Source organism: Cyprinodon variegatus, unplaced genomic scaffold, assembly GCF_000732505.1.
Source record: "Cyprinodon variegatus isolate N-32 unplaced genomic scaffold, C_variegatus-1.0 Scaffold568, whole genome shotgun sequence".
NCBI classification, from domain to species: Eukaryota; Metazoa; Chordata; class Actinopteri; order Cyprinodontiformes; family Cyprinodontidae; genus Cyprinodon; species Cyprinodon variegatus.
Window position 1 is genome coordinate 309231 of NW_015151021.1, and position 27623 is coordinate 336853.

At 38.1% G+C, this 27623-nt stretch overlaps 2 protein-coding genes across 4 annotated transcripts in view; one reads left to right on the top strand and one right to left on the bottom strand.

The window, feature by feature from the left end:
- Positions 1-4818, top strand: part of LOC107095747 (ras-related protein Rab-9A-like) — an 8981-nt gene extending 4163 nt beyond the window's left edge. For both annotated transcript variants that reach the window (XM_015392004.1, XM_015392005.1), the window contains exon 2: positions 696-4818. In XM_015392004.1, coding sequence (XP_015247490.1) covers positions 778-1380 — 603 coding nt within the window. In that variant the 5' untranslated portion in view covers positions 696-777 and the 3' untranslated portion in view covers positions 1381-4818. The remainder of the gene's footprint in view (positions 1-695) is intronic.
- An 879-nt stretch (positions 4819-5697) lies between these two features.
- Positions 5698-27623, bottom strand: part of LOC107095746 (neuronal membrane glycoprotein M6-b-like) — a 50868-nt gene continuing 28942 nt past the window's right edge. For both annotated transcript variants that reach the window (XM_015392003.1, XM_015392002.1), the window contains exons 2-7: positions 14148-14334; positions 11741-11900; positions 11168-11336; positions 8818-8891; positions 8672-8737; positions 5698-7573 (exon numbers count right to left, since the gene is read on the bottom strand). In XM_015392003.1, coding sequence (XP_015247489.1) covers positions 7421-7573; positions 8672-8737; positions 8818-8891; positions 11168-11336; positions 11741-11900; positions 14148-14334 — 809 coding nt within the window. In that variant the 3' untranslated portion in view covers positions 5698-7420. The remainder of the gene's footprint in view (positions 7574-8671; positions 8738-8817; positions 8892-11167; positions 11337-11740; positions 11901-14147; positions 14335-27623) is intronic.

Consider the following 27623-nt stretch of genomic DNA (forward strand, 5'->3'; position numbering starts at 1 on the left):
CTTAGTATTTAGTTTTAGTTTGTACCCAGGAAGACCTGGTATCAAACCACTGTTGTTGGTGTTTGGGTAGGAATTATTTCTTGAGATTGGTCAAGAAAAAAAAAAAGAAACTAGAGATGCACCAATCCAGTTTTTTATTCCAATCCACTCTGATACCGATACTTGGACTGAACATATCAGCCAATAAGCGATCTGATTCAACTGTTGAATGAATCAAAGCTTCAATCTTCACATAAACAGAAAGAAAAGCTAAATCAGTGCAGATATAAATGTATTTTATATTATTAAGAAATAAGCAGCTAAAATAAAACAATAATAGTTCCTTATAATGTACGCTGGATTGTATCTCTGCTAGCTGATACATCATCACGGATTTCCGATTCAGTTAACTGGTCAATATCGGAGTCGAAATGCGATCCAGATGTCGGATCAGTGCATCTTTAAAAGAAAATCAGATTAACCCATTAGAATGAAGATAATTTAATAAGAATAAAGTACCTGTTTACTGCTATAAATATAAGGCATGTATGATAAATCATCATTAAATCAGTCAATGTTGGTCGTAAAGAGCTGGGAAACATATATTAGTTATCAACCATAATTGCCAATATTAATATCGGATATTGATATCGGCTGTGATTTTCATACCTGCTAAATATAGTAAGGTTTAGTCTGACATGTGCTTTCCCTCTTAGGTCCGACTCCTGGTTCTGGTTTTGTGTGGCCTCTCAGCTCAAATTTCCAACCTCCTTGATTACTCAGCCCCTGGTTTCCACGATGGCCAAGTCCACTCTGCTGAAGGTCATCCTCCTAGGTGATGGAGGCGTGGGCAAGTCGTCCCTCATGAACCGCTACGTCACCAACAAGTTCGACTCTCACCTCTTCCATACAATAGGCGTGGAGTTCCTCAACAAAGAGCTGGAGGTGGACGGGCGCCGGGTCACTCTGCAAATCTGGGACACGGCGGGACAGGAGCGCTTCCGCAGCCTTAGAACACCTTTCTACCGCGGCTCGGACTGCTGCCTACTCACCTTCAGCCTGGACGACGGACAAAGCTTCCAGAATCTCTCAAACTGGAAGAAAGAGTTCACTTACTACGCGGACGTGAAGGACCCTGACAACTTCCCGTTTGTGGTACTGGGCAACAAAGTGGATGTTCCTGACCGTCAGGTATCAGGGGAGGACGTCCGCCAGTGGTGCCGGGAAAACGGAGGACTTCCCTACTTTGAAACTAGCGCCAAGGATGCAACAAATGTAGCATCAGCCTTTGAGGAAGCAGCACGTCGTCTCCTGGCATCTGAGGATAGAGATGAACCCCTGATCCCCACCAACACTGTGAACCTGCAGAAGAAGCCTCGGCCTGAATCCAAATGCTGTTAAACACTGGATATCACACATGCCTTTCGTTGATGCTGTCAGCAGCTGCTGTATAGTTCTGTATGCTCCTATTTATGCTTAAACCAGGATCGTTTTTAAGGTTAATGTTTTTATTTTGTTTAAATTGAAATGCTGGATGCATTTTAAACTATGAAAAATAAATTTAGGACTCGTATATGTTTAAACCTAAATATATACTGTTTTTTTTTTTTTCCTGTTTTTTTTATCAGATATCTTCTAGGGTGAATCAAAAACAGCCAACACATGTGCTTATAAATTGTTGCCTTCAAAGAGAGGATTTAAATGTTTTTTTCTTATTTTTTTTTTAGTCCTGGGTTGACATGAGAAGTTGCCCACCCACTTAATTTAGCTTCCTTCTCTTTGATTATTTTTTTTTTTAGCCAAAACACGTTCCTATCATTTTAACTGAGTGAAAATATTGCATTTTGGCTTAAAAAGAAATTGTGGATTCATTGAATTATGGATTTCTTTACTCATAGAGATCAGGGACTGAAGCTATTCATTGAAAAAATTTGAGTTCAAGCTGTTAATTCTTTACTATGAAATTATTCCCTCATCACAGTTATTTTTTTTTCTAAATTTTCTGTTGAGTTAAACGCCTCCAATTAAGTTTTTCCTTTTTTGATGATTTCAAAAATAACTTTGAAAATTATCTTTACTTTAAATCACAGTACACTTTTATTCCACATGGTGGCGCCAAAGTGCTACAGGGTTAAAGTCAAAACTAGGCGGTTGTTCTGAATGCTGTGGTAAATTGGAAGATTTAAAGCTCTCTATTGGTTAGGCAGAAGCGCATACAGTGTTTAAACTTATTGGGTAAAGCTTAATCACATAATTTATTGGAAAACATGAAAACAATCTGTTCCTTTTGATACAGTTTTAAACATTGACAAATAAAATGCCATGTTTGTAATTAAAATCTGTACACTCAACTGTTTCCCACCTTTTATTTTGTTTAAAGCATGCCATCTTCTGTTGTAATAAGTACTAACTTTTCACTTTTTGCTTTTGTAAATAAAAACTAGAGGACATTAATTTCTCAAACACTGATTGGCCGAATAAAGTGGCTTCACCTGTGCAGTGATGAGGAAAACCTCTAGGTATCTTCCTAAAAACAACCCAAGCAATAAAAAGAAAGCTACATTTTCTTGTTAAACTTATAACATTTTCGAATGCTGTTGACATCTTTGATTTATCAGTTGGGAAATTAGTTAAAAGTTGTGTTTTTAACTTACTTATACCAAGATAAAAAGGAATACTCTGCACTACTCTCCGTATAGAGCGTTATTTTACACAAAAAATTGCTGTTTTTCATTCAATATATTAAACTGTCCTGTACAATTTACATGATTCAGATAGGCTACAGAGAATTGGTCCTGCAGGAAAAAGTTTAGTTTCTCCATTAACATTTTGTCATTGAGAAAATTGCAATATTTACATGTGAATGATTACTATACTAAAAGTAGTTTAAGTATGTCTCATATTTATAACAGTGAAATTTATTTTTGTTGTAATTTTTAGAGAAGTTAAAATAAGCTGAATTTTTACCAATTTCTTGAAATTTTGGTTATACAGTACATAGAGCTTGGCAATTTTTTTTTAAATAATTAATTAAATGCATTGCAATCAAAGAACAATGATGAATAGGTGTGGAAAAACAAATAAGAAAGGGACTTCTTAATGGCCAAAAGGCAAAAATTTCACTTCTTAACATGTTCTGAGTTATAGCTCTGAAAAAAAAAAGTTAATTCCTCGTCCAATGTGTTAACAGTTAGATAGATACTTAAAATACTGTAATAATTATGACCAGAATAACACCTTCAATAAAATATTACGGGAATGTGCTTGGCCTATTTTTAACATGATGGTTCTTTTCACACTAATATGCAAATAAATACTAATCACTGAATGCTGAATTAAATCCCTAAGGAGAATTCAATAAGCTGGAACTATTTGGCAACTCTATGTATTTTTAGTAGCGATTGACTGATATGGGTTTTTTAAGGCATGATTATTTTGACATCACTCCAACATTTCCCCAATATGTGCTGCTAATTTAGTTGTTTTGGGGACAATTATTTGGGGTGTTATTGCTTCATGTCCTGCATTTATATGATAAAGGGCCCAGTGTTTAAAAAAATGTGATGTAAAATAAAAAGCAAAACTTATAAAATAATAGAAAACTGCAACCAATAGCAAATAGAGGTGGGCGGCAATGCATGTACATCACGCAATGCCAAAGTATAGCTGCTAAATGCACTGATGAATTGTCAGTAGTATGCAGGCTTCAGCTGATGCAAGAAAAAAACACTGATATTGGCTGGCCGATGTACAGTATTGGCCTTTAAAGACATGTTGCATGAGGCGTTATGCAATTTAATTAAGTTTAATTAAGAGCTATCTACCATAAAATCCTAAATTTTATACACATATTCCCTAGTTTAATCCTTCTGTAAAAGAAAGGGGAAAAAGTAAATATATTTTTTTGCAATCATACTTGCAAGATGTCTATGTAACCCCTGACAATTGAGACACATGGTTGTTAATTTATAACCTTTTAAAGACTTTTCATGAAAATCACAACCTGAAGGAAGAGACAAAATACACATTTGTCACGATAATAAAAAATATCGGTTTTACTAGAGAAGGTTACAAAAAATCACCATAGAGGAGTCATAGAACTATTTCCAACTTTAAAAAAAAAAGAGAAAAGAACCATAATGAAACACCTACAGGGACTACATTGCCATCAAAGTACAATGGAGTTCTTTAGAAAAGAGCAGGGGTGGAGAAGGGGGCAAAAAACACTGCGGCCTACCATAGTTGCCAGTACAAATGACTACACATCACCTGAAAAAACTGCAAAGACACAGTCATGTCTCCTTCATGCAAATAACGAGGAAACGACACCAACCCGACGCGCATCATCGGCTTATAGGAAATTTAAGTTTGCCTTTTTACATCAACCTGCCGGCAAAGCACGGATATTTATTCAACATAACACACATGGCAATAAAGTCCTTTTTTTTTTTTTATACAGAATAGACAGCTGTGCACATGGACGATACTGACATGCTTCATTTCATCAAAAATCTGTCTTATTTAGCTATTTCTTTAAGGGTTACCTAATCGGTTATGATTCATTTAGAGTGTAGGCCATGATTATCAAAACATATCTGGTTATAAAATTAATGTATGAAAATTCCTGCCTTGTTTTATTCAGTGTAAACATCCAAAACAGTCTTTGTGGCTTGTATGAGAGGCATGGCATTCCAAAAGCGGGAAAAAAACAAAACAAGAAAAAGTGACTTAAGCCACTCGTTGGCCGTTTAGAAAAGAAAGAAGCACAAACATTTTTCATAAAATGTTAAAACCACAAGAACCCAGCTGCCTAAAATGGATAAATATAGAAAAAAAAAATCATTAACCATGTTTTTCATCTTCACATTTTTAGATGTATACGTCACAATCACCTCAAACCCATCATATATCATGACTGAACTGTTTCCCTCTCACCACACAGAATTGAAGATCTTACATTACAATTAGAATATCAAAAATGCAGAACTAGTATTCGAGTGCTAAACACATATCTCAAAGGGTACGTTTACATTGTTCAAGAAAAATAAAAGAGAATGGATGAAATAAAACACTGATTGTGTTGTTCTTGTTCGGGGGGATGGATCAGTTCTTAAGGGTGATTCTGCTATTTACAGGTTTTGTTCCCAAAAAAAGAGGAACCGGTGGGTGGAGCACTAATTAGGTCAGTTTGAGCGATTAATGTGAGATAAAATCCAAATCAGATTTGGTTTGATACCTGAGGTGTGTGTCTCTCTTTAGACCTAGATGTACAGCGCCCTCCACATTTAAAGACACCCTTGTTAAAATTGTTGGAATCAAAACTGACTTTTTTATTGCAGAAAATTTAGAAAAATCCAACTTTTAATTTGAGCACCTTTTATTCAGCAGGTAAATGTAAAAAATATATATTTTTTCTGTTTTCTTTGTTTTAAAATACAAAATCCACCAGTCTGTAATTAGTGGCATTCTTAACAATTCCAGCTAAATATAACAACAACAAAAAAAAATTGTTTAATTTAAAAGGAATGTGGGTATTAATTGTCTAGGAACTTTGTTCCACAGTCAAAAATGATCCGATTTAATATATTTGCATGCCAAGAAAAAAAAAAAAAAAAAATCAAGATGGAGATTAAGCTAAAATAGAGATTATCAGATGATTTTATAACCAAGCAAAAAATTGGATTCAATATTATTCTGGGATCGCTTTTTTTTTGTTTTGCTAACAAACATTTTCTGTTAAGCCACAGAAGGAGAGGGGGGGGAACAGTTCTTAAAATGTAATGTTCTACTTTGGTCACAATATACTTCTACGGGTCCCAAATTACTGGTAAATGACATTTTGAACATTAAAAATAAGCCGTGACAACGATGCCTGTTTGTGTTAGGCACTCTTTTAAATATTGAAGACATCTGAAACTATCATTTAATTAAATTAGCTATGTGTTGAGTTTTTTCATCAATCCTAAAATGGCAACAAATAAAAATAGCTCCTGGTTAAAAGCTAAATTAATTAAAACTGAATTTGAACAAGAACTGTGTTTTTTTTTTTTTGTCCACTTTGAAACAGTGACAACGAAATGGTATATAAAATCTAATATCTGGGTTAAATTAGAACCGAGAAGTCTTCCAGGATTGCCCTAGATCCACCTACCAACGCTAGCTTTCTATGACTGGAGGAACTTCGTCCCCACAGCATGATGCTGCCACCACCATACAATAGTGTTTGACTACTATATAAATGTCTTGTTTAAGATATTTCACGCATTTCAACCACTGGTGCAAGTAACTGTAGAGGGCGCTGTCATTGACTTTTATTTCAGCTGGTGATAAATGTAGCAAAAAGATAAGAAAAACTTGGAAAGTCTTCAGTAACATTTGGTGTGGTTACTTGGATTCTTGCACATTTGGATATGAGGATTTCTATGACCTCCTAGCAAAAAAGCATCTAATGCATGACGTGGGAGCAAACTAACACATTTTTCTAAACTCCTAAAAGAAAGTTAGAGGTAAAATATAATTATGCAAAGGAAGAGTAATCATCGAGGTATTACCTTATTTATTCATTCTTTGAATTATTCATTCTTGGAGGGGGGAAAAAAAAGGAGGGTTTATTTTGTTGAAGGGATCATAGTCTCCCCCATTTATTCATTTTTGAATAGTGCAATAACGTTGGGAGCAAAAGCAATAAAAAGTCAAAGGTGAGGGAAAAAAAAAAAAAAAAACTTGAAGGAGAAAAGAGAAAAAACCTATGAGCCCAAAAAAAATCCATAGGGATTGTAACAATACCTGGCATACTTTTTCAGAGTATTAAAAAAAAGAACAACATTCACACACATTCGCACAATATATTCATATTCATATATATATATATATGCATATAAAACACCAAAAAACAGAAGAGCTTGGTTGCTGTGGTGCTTCCCAGTGATTGAAGCACACAGTGAACATTGTTTTTCTTTTTTTTTTATTCTTTTTTTTTTTTCTTTTCTATACGAGCTATGTGTTTGAGAGGCTGTGCTGGCTCAGGGCGCGAGGCCATCACAGCCGGGCCACGTTCACGAGCCGCCGCCCAAAAGCACAGGGAGGGGGAGGAAGAGGCGCTTCTAAAAACCGATGTACTGTACCTGAGCTCGACCCCCCGGCGCGGGGCGAGCTTTGCCGTTCTGAAGCACCCGCCTCCGTCTGGGCCTGCCGCTCCTCCTGACCCTCTATCCTCTTCCCCTTAAGTGTGAGAACGCACTCTGCGTCTCCGAGCAGAACAAAAAAAAAACATCTGGGTAAAGCGAAGAGGATGGAGAATCAGGAGATTTGGGGGCTGCCGAACATGACCGAGGTGGTTTGTTTTGTCGGAAGGGGGAAGGGGGGTGGGCACTAGGTTGTTGCAGGATGGGTTTAAGATTTGGAGAAAAGATGAACAATGGCAAAAGAGGACGCTTTGTCCTTAAGAGTAGGAGGAGGAGTTCTGGCCATCCTTGGAGCGCGCCTCGGCCTCCAGGTCCTGGTCATCCTTGGTCTTGATGTCCTGGTAGTCGTGCGTGGAAGCTGCAGTCTTCAGATAGGCCCAATTAGCCGCTAAAATCATCAAATAGTGGATCTAAGAGACGGGAAACAAAAGTACGATTTTAATTTCTGAAATCAAAGTTACATCGTTACCATCCTGTCCTTTAAATATATATATATTTAAGTCCCTTCAGCCAAGTTCATCAGCCTTTAACTAATGGTTGTTGGTTTGGGGCTGTGTCCCGCCTTGATGGCAGCTTTTGGTGGTGTAAATTGTATGACAGCCTTTCTTCTGTATGTCTATCCCACATCAAGATGTAGCTTAGGAACCTGTCAAACCTTGCCGACTTAACCAGCATATGCCCGACATCCCAGAATCTTCTAAAACGCTGGCATACGCTGAACTTTCAATGTATTTTTTCAATTTTGGGCGTATGCATAGCATATTTATAACGAGTCCAGAACTTATGTCCAACAACAGCCTAACTTATGCATAACGCACGCCAGTGTAATACCCATAAAATGATGCACAAGCCAGTGTCCTGAGGGGGGCAGTGATGCACCCGGAGGAGCCCGGTTTGCATAAAAAGATTTCTTTGATATTAACCTAGCTGCTGTTCACAGCCCGCTATGATCTATGACCTAAGTTGGCATATGTTGGGAAATTTCTCGACGTACTTGCTGTATGTCGACGTGTGCCAGCGTGTTTCAGCGTGCTCATAACTTAACCAACGTATGCCAGCGTTTTTGCCAGATTGTTTTGTACATCAGGCATACGCTGGTCTAAATCATCAAGGTGTAACAGGGGCTTTAGAACTATGAATGGGTGAAAGTATTGTTAATGGCTTCAGGGTCCTCAGACTGTTTTTCTTTTTCACTACCTAAACATCTAAAATGGTTCCTGTTTTCATGACACTGTGGCTGTACAACATCAAAAGCCAAAGGGCATTTAGGTGAGTTGGCAAAACATGTGGAAAGATGTTATTTTTTTAGGCGTCTGCATTTCCCAGGACACAAAAAGTCCGCCTCCACATCGGAGCAAAACACAGACACTCACACACACACTGACATAGCAGGCTGCAGGGCAGGATTTCAGCTGATAGTACAACATTACGTGAGAGGTTGCCGCGGCAACAGATAAGCGCGGCATGGCAACGTGCATATTTTGAGCGGATCCATTATGGGAGCTCACCAATGCAATGACGGTGGCTCCGGCACCGGCTAACGCCACGATGTAGAGGTGGAAGGACAGGTAGAACTGTGAAGAAAAAAACAGGGAGGTTAGAGAAGCTCTACAAGAGCAACGTTACCACACGTAAAAAAGTATCTCCTACTCACCTCGCTGGTAATGCAAATATCTGTCAGCGTGTTTCCGCAAGCTTTCCCAGGTGTTGCGTTCAAGGGAATAATGCCTGCAGGATCAAAGAAATGAAACGTCACCGAAGAGAAACAACAGGCTTTTATTCCACCGTGGAGATTGAAGGTATTATAAACGAAGCAGAAAGGAAGATTAAAGGAAACATCGCTGCTGCCGTTAGAAAAATATGGGTCATTATTCAGAATGAATTTAAATTTATTTGCTCGTATAAGCTGAAAATATCATTTATTAATGTAATCTGTCCTCTTTTCTTGTTCCAATCACAAATAAACTCGAATCCCTCCTCAGTTTTAGTATCCACTGATAATTGGATGCCTGCAAGTTAATGGGGTTAATATTTTTCTGCAGCATGAAAGTGCAGCACTGCAGCCATTGATGCATATGTGATCCTCATCCTACTTTGTAGGGAGGCCAGCTGTCTTTTAAATGTGGGTCAAATCATGTTCATTAGGTCATCCAACATTTAACCACATATGTAGTCATAGAATGCAGCTTTTTGCTGAAAACCTCCAAAAATATTGTGAGAAAAAACTATTGTGGGCTGTATTTTATTTTAAATGTGCTGAATCCCATTTAAATGGGTTAAAGGGGTTTGGGACTATTATGTAAAGGGAAATCTGCTGAATTTTGTAAACTGCAGATCCAAGTTTTCCTTGATGATGGGTAGATTTGCGTGAGGTTTGAAGAAACACAGCATGCATGTTTGAGTGTCTTTGCAGCTGCAAATGCAATATTCAAAGAGGATGTACATATAAAATATAATATAAAAGATATATTTTCTGTATTTTTGGATTTGTCACAATCTTGCGAAACTACCCTTACACCATGAAATATAGCACAGAAATAATAATTTTTAAATATCTAAAAATGCTGCTATCCGCAATTGTTTTTTTCAGGAAAGTCTTCTGTCTTCTCTTTTTATTTTTTTTCCTACTTGCTTTGATTCTGTTTTATTTTTCTATATTTTAATTATATAAAGCACTTTGCATTGTCTTTGTGATGAATTGTGTTATACAAATAAATTTGCCTTGCCTTCTGAGGTGTGTTTGTAAAAACATCACAAATTAAAGACTTCATATTTTTGTGCTCTGCAAGATAATTTGTACATCTCTGTATCAACTCTAAGTCTCGTTCATTATTAACCAGAGTTATGCCAGGATTTCGACTTGGACTTTCTAACACATTAATGCACCCTGATTGACCTCTTTTCCTGTAGCTCTTTAGGCCATTCTCCATTCTATAGTCTAAAGTCTGTCTGATTTTAACAGCAACATCTTTTATGGTGAGAATGAAGTCATGAACCGGGTGTAAAGCTTTTATTTTTGCAAACAATGCTATGTTTTAACGTAGATATTATTCTGTTATTTTCAATAAAAGCAAGGTTTTCGACTTTGCTGTCAGCAGATCCTTTGGTCTAAGCTCTGGATCTCCACTAGAGTTTAAAGGTTGATTCTCTTTCTTCATGGTCTGCAGTTTTTTTTTTAGACAACCATATCTTTGTAGGTTTTATACTTCTTCCTTCTCAGATAATGGCTCAAGCAGTGCTTGATGAGATATTGAAACTTGGGATGCTAACTTGTGTTGGTTTGTCACATAAAATCTACAGAAAATACAATCAAGACTAAATGGTTTTGGATCCATTTGCAAGGTGCAGCAGGTGAGCACAGATTTTGAGGGTGACAACGAAAAAAGCAGAAAATGTATTTTCTTGAAAAACAAGAATATTATTTAAGTTTATTAAAAAGCAATATCTATATAACCATAGTGTCCTTTTGCTTCATTTCAAACCCAATTGATTTAACTGTGCTTGAAATCTATCGTCTTTTTTTAGGTTTACAATAGCAGCCCTTCAATATAGCCCTTCCCAGTCAAACGCCAGCCGAATGGCAGCCAACTTCCTTGCAATTCCCAGCAGAATCCCCTCCAACTTCCAGCAACAGGAGTGACCCCCTCCTTCTGCTGTGTATGCATATATTTTACTCTGACTCCACCCTTTCACTGAATTACAGGGTGATGGTGCTTCTCTTTAGATCTTAATGTCCATAAATCATGACAGAAAGAATATTTTAGTGCAAAGATTGATGTTTCAAAGGGAATTGCAGGGGACCAGCCATGGACCAGCCAGGAAAATGGAGACAATTCGAATGGCTACTACTGTAAATCTTTCAATTCCATATATTACTTTCTGAAAGTAAGTTTTTACCCTTACCCAATTCTACAGCCCCTAAAATTCAAAAGATCCCCATTATTGCCACCCTGAGTGACATCATACCAGAGACCCACAAATCAAATGAAAGGACAGCAACTGACCGTATTGCCTGACATCCACACAGATGGAGTCAGGAGACGTGATGTTGGAGTCCGGAGATTTCATGGCAGCGCAGGTATTCGACATGTTAAAGAAGAGGAAAACCGGAATCGTCGTGAAGCAGAAGATGGCGATGAAAGCCAGAGTGAAGACGTAGGTCAGGAACATGAACTAAACAGAGGAAGGGAAGAAGAAAGCAGGCGATGGGGTTTTATGAAAATGTTTGAAATGCACTGAGAATTAGGTGATTACTATATAAAGCCCTAACCATCCACCCACACATGCGTCAGATTTTGCTTCCATGCTAATCTAACCGGACATCTGAAGTAATTAACTTAATCAGGCTGGAAAGGACAAACTGTGCCAAAGTAACCCTGAAGGCTCAAGTATAATTCAAGTGGGATCATTTGTGTGGATCTGGCTATTAAGTATAGAATTAAACACAACACATCTCCACAACTTGATGCAACTTGATGCAAACATACATTCATATTCTAATAAAGAAACTTGTAAAACAAAAGTAAGCTCATAGATTCATCTAGTTGATTTAGTTTACAGTGGCTGTGTTGACATACAAAGGCAGTGATGCAACGTCCGCAGATAGTTGTCTTAAAGTCACTCTGCAGCTCCTTCTTGATGGTGCTTGTGGTGTAAAAGCCCTCCCCCAGCAGGAGGATGGCGTAGACCAAGAAGAAAGAGGCGATGCCGTAAATGATATACTGAAAGATCTGGATCCTGGACACAGGAGACAAACCTTAACGTCAAAATTACCTTGGTTTACAAAGGTTTTAAAGCTTTGGTTAACAATATTAGGAGCCTGAAGATGGTGCCATCACCAATAAATACACCAATGAAGACGTGGGGAAAAAAAAGAAATGTATTACATTAGCTGACCTCAAAGGTCATTTTTATAAAAGCTCCAGAATCGAGCAGGCTTAATTAGCCTTGCAGCATTTGATCAACTTTTCTGTTTTGTTTTTTTTTGCTTTCAGTGTGGATTGTCTTTTTTGAACCAAAGAGTATTTGTAATCCAGCTTTCCTAAATACAGGAACAGACCACCATATAAGGGTAGTGACATGAACTTCATGTTAATAGGACTGTTCGTTTGACAAAAACTGTCTCTTTAACAGGAGTATGTAAATGCGTTGAAGGCGATGACAAAAATAGACGAAGGATTAATAAAGCATATTTATTACAAAGATTTTCTAAGATGGAAATGGGGATGAGATTAATGGAAAGGAAGAAAAAAAAGGCTGGTTTAGAAACGCCTTTCTATCCAGATTTATGAAAGTTAACATAAAAAAAAAAAAAATGAAATAGGTTTAAGCTTGGACGTAGATGAATGAATAAACCAAAATCTGAAGGAAGAGGAAGTATACGGATAGCACAGATGGCTTGGGCAGGGAGTCAACAGCCAGACCAGCATATTGAACAACCTGCTGTTCCAGAGCATAAAGTTAATTGAGTGATGAAATCTTTTTGGCTTTTTACCTACCCTGTCAAAGCAAAAACTTACCACTGTATTCAATAATTTCTGTTTGATTTAAACTCTCTCCAGACTTCTGGTTACTGAGCCAAGTGATGAGTTTTTGACAATAATTGCGCATCGGCCTTTTAACATCCATTCTGAACAAAGGTTGCATTAGCTTAAAGTTACTTTTAGAGCCAACAGCAGACAAGTCAAAGGCATATGAGTGGCACAAGATTTTGACAGCTAGATCACTGAAGTTCCATGACACTCTCTCTAACGTAGAAATAGGGAGCTATTACAACCTCTCCTTGCCTTGATGCTGTAGAGCAGGCATCCCCAAAGTCGGTCCTCGAGGGCCACTGTCCTGCAGGTTTTAGAGGTTTCTCTCCTTTAGCACAGCTGATTCTGATGATTGGAGTTCAGCAAAAGCCTGTTAATTAACTATCAATGTAAATCAGCAGTGCTGGAGCAGGGAAACCTCTAAAACCTGCAGGACAGCAGCCCTCGAGGACCGACTTTGGCGATGCCTGCTGTAGAGTAATCTCACCTTTTCTGAAATAAATCATAGAGGTGATCCCTATGTACTGCAGGTAACAATGCTGGTCACAACTGGAAGATAAATTAGATCTTTTTTGTTTAGGTTTTTCTTTTTGCCAGAACTATGGAGTGATTTCCAGGATAAGCTTAGGATGACAGAGAAATCTCTATTCCCTCAATAATGTGCCGGATTGTCAGGCCTCTAAGTTAATGCTCTTAGTAGAGACTTCTCCAGAATTCCACACTGTTTTGTCTACATTTACCCAACAGGTCTTGATGCTCAGTTGCAATATTTTGGCGAAATACAGTTGATTATTTTTTTAAACCTTAATAACATCGAGCAGTGACTTCTACTGCTGCTGAGAAGTCAGAGTGGATAAGTAGTGGGAGCCAGGGCAATGACGTAAAAGTTGGATAAAATGAGACATGACTGTTAAGACATATCCAATTAAGTACCACATATAGAAGCGGCCAGGCAGACCGCCATGAAAAAATAATTTACAAGTAATTTTTTTTTCCAAACAGAAAAAAAATATTTGGGTTTGCATTAATCTGCCTTATCAATGTAGCCTTTGTTATGCATTTATGCCAGGCTGGTATTTCGATTCCAATCACTCTACTGCAAGTTTTGGACTCCAAGTGGTTGCTTTTTTCTTCTCTCAGAGATTTTTCATGTTTCTTTATGTACCCAAATGCTTAAACTGGAGGAAAGAAGGTAGTTATGAAGTAAAATAAACATCGAAGAGTCTATGTAATCAACTTAGTTACAGAAAAACTTAGAATTTCATTCAGTTGAATTAATTTAGCAGCCAATTGATAGTGGTGCCAGAGGTTTGTTATTTTGATAAAGATAAATAAAAAAGATAAATAAAAACAAAAAAATTCAATGGTTAATGGGCTGCATTACTTTTCTAGACATAAAGCATATTATCAGATTCCTGCAAAGGCTTATTTTAACACTCGGAGGACTTACACTGCAGCGAGGGTGGCGTGGTCAGTGGTGATCGTAGAGAAATGGTTCTCCAACATGGTCAGTGTGCTTGTAAGCGCAACATGCCCACAGCCGCAAAACAGGGACACACCTAAAAAGCAGAGGATGGTGGCCACCAGCGAGGCATAGGGCACCCCGCCCAAACACTTGATGCAGCACTCGAAACATCCTGCAGAAGGAGAGGAAGAGCAGGATTACTTCCACTTATCCTGTTGCATTTAGCTGCAAGAAAGCTCAAAGCTACGAAAGCATTAGGGAGGATCTGAGAACAAAGAATTTAGGTCAGATATGAAAGAAAGCACACAAAAAAAGCTCAACGGCAACTGTGTTTTCATAAGAAAGAACAAAGAGAGTCTAACATCCCAGAGTGCCTTGTTTAGCTCTGCTGACGACACTCTCTGTAAAACTCAACAGCCTTGATGCGGAGCATACCTCTCCATCAGACACGTTAAGCCACTGATCATAGCATGATTCACAGTAAGTGTTTACTGAGAGCTCTGCAGGGGATGCTGCATTTTACATGTGTGCTGCACTACAACAAACCGCTCTGTGTCCATTTATTTCTTTTCTGTTGAAGAAACCCTCATGATTAGAACTACAGTGGTAGGTATGGTGGTCAAATGCATACCGGTGATCTGCTTTTTAGGTAAAAGCTGAAGCATATCTCTTCCTTTTATAGCTAATCAGGGCTAGAATGAGGTAGGTCTCTGAATCGGGTAGCAGAGGCTACCCAAGAGTTAATTAGCAAGCAAAAATCCTCTATATTTTACCTGTGCCCATTGTGCAGTAATAAGGTTGAATTAGTGCATTTGTTTTCAATTAGCCGTAGCAGTAAGCATGGAGTTCTCTGTGTGATTTATGGGTTTAGGTCTACAGGTGCTGCAGATGCATCCTGCTCCAGGAACAGAGAAGCTGGAGCAAAAAGCATTGCATTGAACTCGAATTGTGTCTTATGTAACACGCGCTAAAATAGCTCCTCTGGCAAAGCGGGAAGTTACTCTCGGAGTAAAAAGAGACAAAATGAACTGTCTTGTGCGTGTGTGCATGTGCTATGTAGCTGTTTCCATGACAGCCTGCTCTAGTTGGCATCGTTATCTGATGTTCACAAGTGGGTTGAATCTGACCGAGGCTCTGATTGGTCCAGACCAAACCCAGTGCATGTCCTTTAAAGGTACACCAGTGGCTTTACACATGTAGGGTGATCTGTTCTGACACTTTCACCAATCATCAGTGAATAACACACTTAGTGGCAGGCATGGCTCTTTATGATTTAAACTACACATGACAGCTCTTCCTGTGAAAGCGTTAGATCCACACAACCGAAGAGCGAAGATCCACTAATGGTTTTTATCCGCTTAAACCTTAATCAATATCTGTGACACCTAATAACAAAAGTATAAAATAAAAATAAAACTCACTGAAATCCTTCCAGAAACGCACCAGGATGTAATTTGATTTTTGAATACAGAGTTCAGGCACGGTAGAGTTTATAGCCTGCAGAGAGTTGCTATTGATGGGTTTAAAAGAGCCAATTGATTTGAGCTTCCCTAAGGGAAGCAATAGCAATCTATAACAACACAATAGTAGAAGGAAAAAGAAGCTAAATGGTGTTTATTCCTTTGTTCTCCATATTTATTTAAAATTTCAGTAAAGACGGTAGAATGTCTAATGAAAATGTTTATTGAGAGAAAAAAATCCTACTATTTTTAAGCATGAATCATACTGCAATCATAGAAAAATCTACCATTCTCTAGATGTCTTGCAAATATCTGTTGTCTTATCTAACCACAGTTGGGTCTAGAAAACCTTGAATTACAGATTTAAGACCTCCTATTTCATAGAGGTAAGACCCTTTCTCTTAACTCCACTCGACAACAGAAAAGACGAGAAATCATACAGGTTGAATAAGGTGTAAATCAACATATGGCAGTAATTAACTTCAAGAAAACAATATACAATATTTTACAGACTTATTTTTACCTAAAACAGAATTTGTTAGCTTTAAGAGATGTTTGGATATCCTGCTCATATAAAAAAAACCCACTAGATATCCAAAGAATTCTTAATCTTGATTTACAACCCATTACTTAAACCAGCATAAATCCAAGGCAGAGTATGTATATGACTGATGGTTGATGCACATCTAAAAAAATAATAAAAACCAAGGATCATATCTGAACATTGCCACCATAGTGTTTGGAGATGTGTCCACTTATTTTAATTTTTTATATTTTTCAAACGAAGGAAATCTTAATTTGGAGCCCGATTAACTGCACAACATCAAATATATGTAAATGTATTTTGAAATTGTGGAAAACATTTATGTAGAAAACATTTACAGGCCAACATTTGGGATTTTCCAACTGTTGTTTTATAAGTTTATACGTTTCCGTAATTCAATTCATTGAAATTCAGTTTATTTATATAGCGCCAATTCACAACACATCTCAAGGCACTTTATAACGACACTTCAGCCAGATCATAAAGTCAAACTAATTAAAAGTTTTCTATCTGGGCATGCAGCCGGCGCAGTGTTTAGTGCACACAACCCATGTACTGAGGCCTTAGTTCTCGATGTGGCAGACCTGGGTTCGATTTCCGACCTGTGGCCCTTTGCTGCATGTCTCTCTCATACCCCCTTTCCTGTCAGCCTACTCTCAGAAAAATGAGTTATAGTGCCATAAAAACTCAAAAAAACCATTGTTTTCCATCTAAGGAAAACCAGTTGATTGCATCAACTCTTTGACTCTCTGCAATCCCTCCCACTAAGCATGCTTGTAGTGACAGTGGAGACGAAAAACTCCCTTTTAACAGGAAGAAACCTCCACCAGAACCAGGCTCTGTGTGAGCAGCTATCTGCCGAGGCAGACTGGGGTTCAATGAGACAGAAGCAGACAATACACACAATGACTATACAGTTTTTTCATGATTCTTAATATCTTTAAAAATGACATTTTGGTCTGTTTTGTAAAAAAAAAAAAAAACCTTCTTGCAGGCTGATAAATGGCAATACAAAGCATGTGGGATTAAGGGGAAGAAATCATGTTTTTACTTGTAAAAACAAAAAAAGAACAATAAAAACACAATTTTTTTTCTTTTTTATAGTTAATTTTCCTCCCTTTTAATAGAAAAATCTGATTTGTGTGTTTAATCATGCGCTCCAGCTTTTATTTTACAATTTTGGCCTGAAGGGCAGAAAATTTGGACACTATTTGGACACTTGGGTGTTTTACTTACTCCCCAGGTGTCCCTCATCAAGAAGGATTAGATTAAATCAACAACTTGTTTAGCTTCCATAACATAAGTATAGACTACTTTTAATTAATATTTTTTTCACATAAAGAATAAGAAGTTAAGTGAAAGTTGATGCTGATAGATACTTAAATCTGAAGATGTATCAGCTTCCTTCTATTGAGCTGCTGTTGATGAAGACTCTGCCTTATGTAACCCAGTGGAGGCTGATTACGTAACGGATCCAAATCCTGTTAATGAAGGAAGCTGGCTGGTGGAGGAGTCAAGCTGATAAAAGTTGGATGGCAGGACTGAGAAGTGGGCCAAGTCCTCCGAAGGTGTAGAGCAGCCAATATTGCGACAGTCCTTTACATCGTTTAGCTTTATTCCTTTGAACAGGCCTTTTAGAGCTAGTGTTCTATTTACAAATCGGGGATATGCTCCTTCCTTTTATATCCTTTCTTAATAGATGTGAATAATATGACAGGATGGAAGCTGTTTAAGGCCTCGATGTTTCCACTTATATCTTTGTCTTTCTCCCCTGACTCCATGCAGCTTCATGGATGAATTCACAAGTTTGGTTTAAACACAGAGCGGCCTCTTTTCTGTATCTGGTCTACCCCTGGCTACGACTGTCAGCCTCAGTTTAAAAGTGCGCTAATGGGAAGCAGACAGGCTGGAGTGGTCAGCCTGAGCCGCTCCTAATGGAAATCAATGAGCTATTCATTAGAGTAGAATTTAGGTGACACACCGAGGCTGGCCTATCTGCCTCGTTTTATACCTCACTACCGCTGTCTTCGCTCCTCTGTCCCCTTTCACTGCCATTTTCTTTGAATTATGACTGCATGTCACCGCTGTGCTTTATTAAGCAAGCTGGAGTTAATCACCAGGACACTGTGTTATACCCCCTGTTATGATATCGCATCATACATCATTTTAAATAACTTTCAGCAAAACCGTTACCGAAGAATTTCACCTTTCTGTTCATGTTAGGGGACGGAGTAGCTCGGATTTTGACAGACATGCAATTAAGGATTAATGACCATCTCTGCTACATTCTGCAGGACAAAGCTGACTGTTATCCTGTGTACATTTCAACCTCAATTTGTGACGGACAGCTCAGAAAAGATGCAAACGGATGCCTCCTTGGTTTTATTGCCATAGCGACGATATCCACAAGACAAAAGGGTGAAAATGGGAGAAAAATGTTGAGCAGAACCTGTGAGGTGAGAGGAAACCAAATAGTAGAGATAAAAGAAGGGAGACCAAAGAGGAGAGGTAAAGAGTGGGCCGGGAGCAAATGAGGAGAAGGAGGTGAGAGGAAAAAGGCAGAGCAATAGAAGAATGGGGGAACGTGCAAGAGAAAAGCGTTTTCTTGGGCCTGGGGCCGACGAACGGCAGTTGCTATAGCAACATGTTACCCACGACCCACTTCAGTCCCTCGCAGCCGTTTCACTCCACTTTCACACGCAAGCAAAAAACCAAAGATCGGTGTTAAACGGCGACCGCTGTCAGGGGGTGGAAGCTGGAAAGACTGCGAGCTGTATGATGCGAGAACGACTACATGATTCATCTCTCTATTTTCTTTTCTTTTTTTTCTTTTTTTTTGTAATACAGTTCAAACAGAAATTGTAGCCAAGTGGGCCAGAGATGGAAATAGTTTATATAAGAGAATGATATACAGATTATGATGTTTTGTTTTTTTTCCCCCATTTTAACCAATTTTTGACTTCAGATTTGTTAAATTTGTTTCATTAGAACCAACATTTATTCACTTGTTTGTCAGGAGTAAGGCTACTTTATGTCGAGACTCTTTCTTTATTACCTATCTTATTATCTATCTTTATTGGGTAGTTAATAGATAATAAAAGCCTATAGCACTGCTTTCTTCTTTCAAGAATAATTCATTTTCCCTTCTTTCCTCCCTTAAACATATTTTTCCACTTTAATATTTAAATCTTTGCCTCTCTGTTTTTGACCTGTGATTGTATGCAGGCATTTTGACTGAATAAGTAACGCCTTTTAGGCTGAAGCTGTGCTTGGAAACAGAACCTGTCAATGATTGCTGACATCTTTTGTGATTACACTCATGCATTGTGTCAATCAAGCGACACCCACGCTATGAAATAATCCCTCAAATGCACGTCGCTTTACAAACTTCATTGTCACCAGAATTGAATTGGGTGTCTTCACGATTGAAAAAAGGTATTCGAAGTAAATAGATGCAAAACAAAACAAAAAATGGGTAAATAGTGTAATTTAGGTGCAGCATCTGTTAGTTCTGGATAATATTGACTGAATATTTAGCTGAATCTTGCTTGGTACACTGATTTCATTGCTCTAAAGGTTGTTAATCCAGGATACACTCAAACTAAAGGAGGAAAAATTATAATATACACTTTCATGATTGTAAATCAGGATCCCTACACATCTTTGCTGATGCTAGTGTAATGATTTTCCAGACAGCCCCTTATATGGATTAAGAAAATCTATAACCCAAACGTAACACAATTTTAGATTTCTCTGTTTTGGTTAGGTTTAAAATGTGGAGAAGAAAGGAAGGAAGGAAGGAAGGAAGGAAGGAAGGAAGGAAGGAAGGAAGGAAGGAAGGAAGGAAGGAAGGAATGTTTAGACAACAGCATGCATTGAAAAGGAAAGAGAAAAATGGAGGATATGAGTACAAAAAAGGACATAGGTAACAAAAAGTGAAGGACACAGACAGAGAGAGACAAAAGCTAGAACACTTTTGAATAGATATATATATATATATTTTATGCTTTCGAAGACCAACAAAAATACTGCAACTAAATCCCCAAAATTTTCAGACTAAAAAAAGGAATCCTGCGAAAAATATCTTCCTAAAAAATGTCCAACCCAAAGTCACAGCATTATCATCGCCAACTGTTTGCTCGCACACTACATCTGCCAGAAATAACAGCTTTAATAAAGCTTTGTGAATATTTCATTGACCGATCTGGTCCCTGCCTGCGGCTCCATTCAAACCTCAGAAATGCTACAGTCATTATTGGGCAATATCATCCAAGTGCATTATGGGTAGACTTCTGTAAGGGTAGAGGAGAACCTCAGGGGGGAAACAGAAAACAAAAGGTGTGGGAAAGTGAGGCAGATGGATAGCTAGGTCAGTGTTGAGATAAAAAGAGGTCCTATCAGCTTCATAGAAGCTGACTGCAGCGACAACACATGATCACTAAGTCTTAGTAAGATTTAATCCAACTATCATTAGCACAAAAACATGTGAACAATCATTGCAGGAATTCATATCTTAGGAATTTTATCCTACTGCCCTGCGTTTTTTCTTGAAATAAATATAACTGAAGCAATAAGTATGAATAATTCAGCTAAAATACAAGCAAGCTGATGTGTTGATTTGTAATTAAATATTTTGTTTGCATCCAGCTGTCAAATGCAAAGCAAGAAATAAAAAGAAATGTCGAAACAGCTTGTTAAATAAGAGCTGAGGTTAAAGTGCCACCCCCTTCTAAATATCTGCAAAGTTTAGCTCTGTTTACTTCCAAACCTATTTAGGCTTTAAGACCTATAGACCTTTAGGCCTTGCCTTAAGATCTTGCCTACCATAAAAGCTTAAAACATTTTTAGAGTGCAGCAAGAATATGTTGTTAGTTGGTTGATTTCATTTTATTGTTATTATTATTATTATATAACAGGAAAAAGAATATTTTTCCCTGATAAATGATAACACCATATCAAAGCCTTGGTAAAGGGTGAGATAAGCTGATAACATGAGGGCTAGCTGGACTAATCATGCTGATGTTATCTAAGGTGGATCACAAAAGTTTAAACATCCCTTTTAAAATAAAGTGTTGTTTGTCACTTAAGCTGGGCATACACTGTACCTTTTTTTTAGTCGTTGCACGCAGCTACAGCTCACACTGTACGATGAAAACGCGGGGTTTTTTCATACAGTGCGATTTCACGGCTCACACAGTTGCTTTAGTTTTTACACTCTTTAACAGTCTGTTGAACCCATTTTAAATAATTTCAGCATTCGGTCGTTCAACCTGTAGAATGAATTTTCCCTGTAAAGCCTGGTTTATGCTTCACATGTCCGCAAGCTCCACATGGTAAAATTATAAGATTTTAGCAACCATGCCTCTCGACATTACATAAATATCCACCGCGAGAACCTAAACAAATATTTACAACTAAATCTGAGCTCTATGTGGAAAAAGATGGTTGATGAGCAACCGCTCCCTCAGATGAGGAAGTATATAATGATTTCTTGCATAAATATCTCTACAATGAATAGATTGCAAAGAACTCTAGTAAATAAATTACTGAAAGTCCTGAATGACATAAAGAAGCTTTGGAAATGTAGGTGTGTTTTCCACTTCTACATCTTGTGTGGTGTTGTAAGCTTGAAGTCTGTGCCCTACACTCCCTGACACCTAAAGTCGGCCCTTTTCTGAAGCAGCACTTCAAACGTTTTTGAGTGAAAACTGGCTCGTGATTGGAAGTGCTCATAATGTCATTCATCCAGTGCCGTTTTATTGTTGGTATGAATAAGCCAGGGTTTATCAGACCAATAGACATTATGCAAGAAGAGTTTTTTTTTTTTTTGGGGGGGGGGGTTGCCCAGGCTTTGTTACTTAACTTAAAGGTATAGTGGAGGATTTAATTTTTCTGGGTGGGTCATCTAAATAAGTGGCATATCTTGTTTGGGAAAGTAAGCTTGTATGAGCGATGCAAACAGCAACTTTTAAACACAGTGTGCACAACGAGAAATAGGCTTGTGCATGCTCACACACGCATTTAATAGGCGCTCCCTCTCAAGAGCGGGTACAGCATTGTGCATGTGTATTTTATTTTATTTTTTAAAGTGGAGAGGTTGGATCTTCGCAAAAATTTGCGAATTTGTTCATGTTGGTGATATGAATTGTAATAAAAGACACAGACTGAATCAAAGGATATGGAAGTATGACATACTGTAGTTATATAGTGATGTTGATACTGGATATCGGCCCAGATTTTCTATATCTGTGCATCTCTTTTCACCGTTTTTCTAAAAGTTCTCCTTTTAGCTGGTTCTGTGTATTTGGATCCTACCGACAGAAACGTCTATGCAGTTTTTTTTTTTTTTTTTTATCATTTTAGCTTAAGCTAAAGCTTTCATATGAAATATGTATAGCAAATATCTTGTGTGTAAAATTTAAGCAATAGATACAAAGAAAATATAAAAATATAAAATAAAAGGTAAAAGATACCTGAAAACATGAATTTTAAAACCTTGTAATTATGCTGCATGCAGAAACTGACTAAGCTGGTTAAACCATCTCATAAACAGTAATGGTGGCTGACACATAAGAGGATATATTCTAGTCTGCATAAGCCCAAAGCTGCCACTGTTTCCAAAATTTCTTTTGTTTTATCTTTTTTTGTGACACAAACTGACCCTAATCTTTTGTTTGTGAGAAACTCTGTGCAGTTCATGCAGTATTATGCAGGTTAAAAGGTCAGCATGTGGCCAGGCATAACTGAGATTGATGGACTTAATGTGCTCTTAAATCCCATTCTCAGAGCTACACATGGTGATCAATGGACTTATTCAGCAGTTTAAGCAAATGTTTCTCACTAATACCACTTTACATTCAAATTGGTTCTTAGATTGTTTTCAAAGCACTGTTAAATACACAAAATCAAAAATTAGCTAAACAAAAAGAGAAATGCAACCCTTTTGTTGTTTCTCACATTTTTCATGAAGATCTAAGATTTTATTCTTTGAACACAAACCTGTGTTAGTTAGCACTTTTCCTATCCATCAACCTCACAGGTGTGGCAATCAAGGTACTAATTAGAAGGACATGATTAATGCACAGATGTGCCATAGGTCGGAGCTCTTCAACAGGGGGTCCGCGGAGGTTCTGCATGGTGGTCGCGAATTGACATGTCTTTAAATACACATTAACATGAATTCAACGTACTGTAGTAAACAGATAACTGAAGGAAGATGATGTATTTCAGTTATCAATGCACACATTTAGCGACACACAGGAACTCTTTCAACCTGGGCACTGTCTCTTTCACAACACCTGTCCCATCAACGAGGAATCAGAATCAGAAATACTTTAATAATCCCAGGGAGAAATTACTTTCGTTGCATGGCTTTATCTGTAATAGAGTGACTATAGGACCAGTTTGATTTAACACAATTTTATACAATATGTATATATAATTGGTGGGTCCTCACTCCAGATTGGGGTTCCTTGGCCTGGAAAACATTTAAGACCCTTGCCATAGGGCTAACCACTAATAACTAACCGCTAATAAAACAGCACTGAGCATACATTTAGCATGCTTACTGCAATAATGTGAACCAGAGCTTTTACCCATGAAATGAATGTTCATTTTTCCAGTAACTATCTCAAAAGGTTTTTAAAAGAATTTGGCAGGATTTGCAAAATGGGTCTAAAAATGCAGACCCTGTATGACTACCACAGCCCAGGACCTCTAGAACCTGCATCTCACCTCAAAGATTGGCTGATGCTAGCATCCCAGACAGCTGCAAGAACGGTTTTGCAAGATAAAAGAATATCTGGATATATTGTTAGACTGTCGTTATCTTGGCGCTGATGACTGACTTAGTTATTCATGTCATTCACCTGTCTAACACTGCCTGGTTTCTCATCACTATTCATCTGATCCAGCTGCTCCTGCTTCTATTTAAGCTGCTTTTATCCAGTCATCAGGGCAAGGTTATTCTTGTTCTCTCCAACATGTGGTGAGACTGTTTTAAGTGTACCATAGTGTTTCTGATTACCTGATCCTGTTCTGCCTCTCAACCACTGAGGCTGCCTGTTCCTGCTCTGATCTGTTTGTCTGACCTGACTTCAGACTCCTGGACCTCTGAGCCTGCCTGTTCCTGTTGTGATCTCTTTGCCTGACCTGTCTTCGGACCCCTGCTTGTTCTCCTTGTCTGCAGCATCTGGGACTCTCTGGGCGGTGCCACATCTTGCAGGGAGCCCACCTGCTGGATCCTACTTTGTTCTCTGGGCACGGACTGAATATTTAAACCATGTTAGTGACTCACTTTCATGATCTTCCTCCGTTAGAGTTACGTGGTCACTAACCTTTGTTTCCTTTCTGCAGAGTTTGCTGTGATTAATGCCGTAGACATTGCTACTCCAATCCTCCGGTTTTAAATAAACGCTTTTTGAATTATCCCACTGTCTGTCTTGCCTCGAATACTGTGTCCTTCTGTTCTGAGTCGTGACATAGACACCTTCTCAGGGAAGCTCATCTACCTGCTTAGCATCCTCATTGGGATCTCAGCCTGAGTGCAGATCATCAATTTTTCTGGCACTATGCAGAGGTGCTCTCTTAACAAATGTATGCCTGCTTTCATTGTACTGCGTAGATGGCAATTCAATTCTATTGTATCTTATGGGTAGGTGGTTTGCTAATGTCAATTTGAATGCTTAGAAATAAGAAAAGCCATTCTATAACCCTTCATTGTCATTTATCTATGAGTATAAGTGGATGGATGCTGCAGGGTGATGATGCATGGTGCCAAGCATATTTCTCGAATCTTGCCAATATCCAGCAACTTCACAAGCCACAATGACTAATTCTGGTATGATGAATTACACTGCAAGAGGCAAATAATGGCCGCAACAGATGCAGTACTGACTGGTTTTCAAATCCTTCCACAGCCCCAAATAAAGGAAACGGGATATGCCACACCTGTAAGGTACATAGATTAAAGAGGAGAAATTACGAAACTAGATTACGATGGATTCATGAACACAATTTTACAGAAAAATGCCTTTTTTGTATCTAACAAAGTCTTACAACTTTGTGTTCAATCCATGAAAACAGACACAACTCAAGGGTTGTGTTTATATTTTTGTTCCACATAAAAAAACTATGACAAAACAATGACTAACTTGTCCAAATGCTCAAAACTTAAAGTGGAATGTTAGAAAAATCACGAAGCAAGAACTAGTCTGATAACTGCTTGCCCCTAAACCCTGCAGCACAACCTCCTAAGCAAACTCCTTTATACCAACCCAACAGAGTAGAGACAACTTACTGAGTCTCTCTTTTGTCCCAACAAAATGTAAAATGACCCCTGCGGCTACAAGTGTTGTGCCTCAGTGATTACACAACTAACTTGGCTAATGTCACTTTCTCTGGAAAGTCAAAGAAGTCAGCAGCCATCTCCTTCCCCATCCACCCCTCCTCCAACTTCTGCTGATGAGATTATGGGGATTCATTTTCCAGCTGCAGATAGAGCACTTTGTGTGTGAGAGTGGGTATGCGTGTTAGTGTGTGGCCACTACCCAAATTTGAGTTTTGTGCACAGACATTTGCCTAATAGTACAAAGCCCCTCTCTGAGGAGGCTTCCCTATCATTAAAAACATATTAATACTTAGAAATCAAATAATGCCTGTAGCACAGAAAAATGAGATTATTTGGAATGAAGTGAATGATTGAATGAAACCTCTTTCTCTAGCATATCATGCCAGGCAGCCAAAGAATTTTCTTGTGGACATATTCAAACTCATATTTATACCCATACCTATGCACCTACCTATCTATTAGTATGACGATGTCATGCTGCATTACTTACTTCTGCTATCATCTTTAATGTTTATAATGATTCCAGATTGCAGTCAAATATATTTGCTACTAATAATTAAGTGAACATTTATGGGAACCTATGGTCAAAAGAAACACATACTTTTATTGCAAGATTTTCAGACATTCATATGAGGACAAAAACCAACATCTCAAAACCTTATACTTTTGTCCAAAGTGACATAACTGGATGCATAAGTGGTCTAAAGAAGTTGACGATTGGCATCCAAAACATCTCTCAACTCATCGTCTTCTTCTTTGGGTCATAGAGGTAGCAAGTCTAAAGAAGAAACCCTAACATCCTTCTTTTCAGGAATACCCCCAACACCTTCACAGGACGTAGTCCTCCTAGCATGTTTTCATCTTCTTTGACAGGCTCCTGGGACATGTATTGATAAAGTGTCTGAACCATTGTTCTTGGCTCTATTAAAGCCATTATAGCAGTGGCTCCACACTGACCTCACCCGAGATAAAAAATCTAAAAGGGGTTCATATTTATTTTCCACTTCAGCTAAAATTGGACCAACATTAACTAAATGGGACAAAACCAAAAACACACAAGTTTAAAGCACCATAACAATCAAACAGAACTGCAAACTATACACAGTGACTCATCAATGTCCATCTCAGCCAAAGATGTCAAGTGTTAATCAGCATCAGGCATTTTATGGGCTCTGGGTGAGAGGAGCAGATTGGGCATCAGTGGTTGATGGAAGACGGCCAGATGAGGCTGGCATTACTCAGGAACAAGACCTGCTGCGCCAACCTGCCACTTGCTGCTATTCATGTACCACAGGCAGACTTGACTGCAAGCATAGACTGAGGGCTAGAAAGTGATGTCTTCAGGTTTAGTGCTACTGCCTTGAACTTGGGAACATCCTTCTGTGTGTGCTGCATTTTCGTTATTTATGCAAGCTGTGTTTTACTTCGTTTTTGTGCATTTTTAATGCCATTATGCACACATTGAGGCAGATTTTGATAAATATTTGTCAATTTCCTCCTGGTTTAGTTTGACTTCAATGTTTAACTGCTAATTTGTTCCCTTTCTTGTAAGTAGAGAACCTTAAGTACTTACTCCAAGTTTTATACTTATTTCATTTAAATGAGTCGGATATTAAAACTGGGCTACAAGCTGTTTCAAATATTAGCTTTGAGATTAGATCATAATTGATGAGTCTTGCATTTACATTGTGCAATACTCATGCTGTCCTGCACTTGGAATAGATTGCGGGAACTACATTTTTCCAATAAGATGGAACTGCACGATTTAAATGTTTCTGTCCGTCCATGTTTCCTGGAGATATATGCTATGAATTTCAAGAGAAACATTTATAAACAGCATTTTGTATGAAATATTAGCAAAAAGGAATTGAAAATTATGGTTTCGACATTAAACCCACGTAAAAACCTGTGAGTGTCTTATATGTTCCTTTATTTAGTCTAATAACACTGCAGCATTTTACCCTCACTACTTCTCTACTCGGTGATTTGTTAATGTGACTTAATGAAATGTAATTGGGTCTTGGATTAATAGAAAGTGCAGCATGTCTAGCGGGTTTAAGAGAGATGGACTAAAAGCAGTTATTTTAAGCTAAGGTTGAACAGATGGG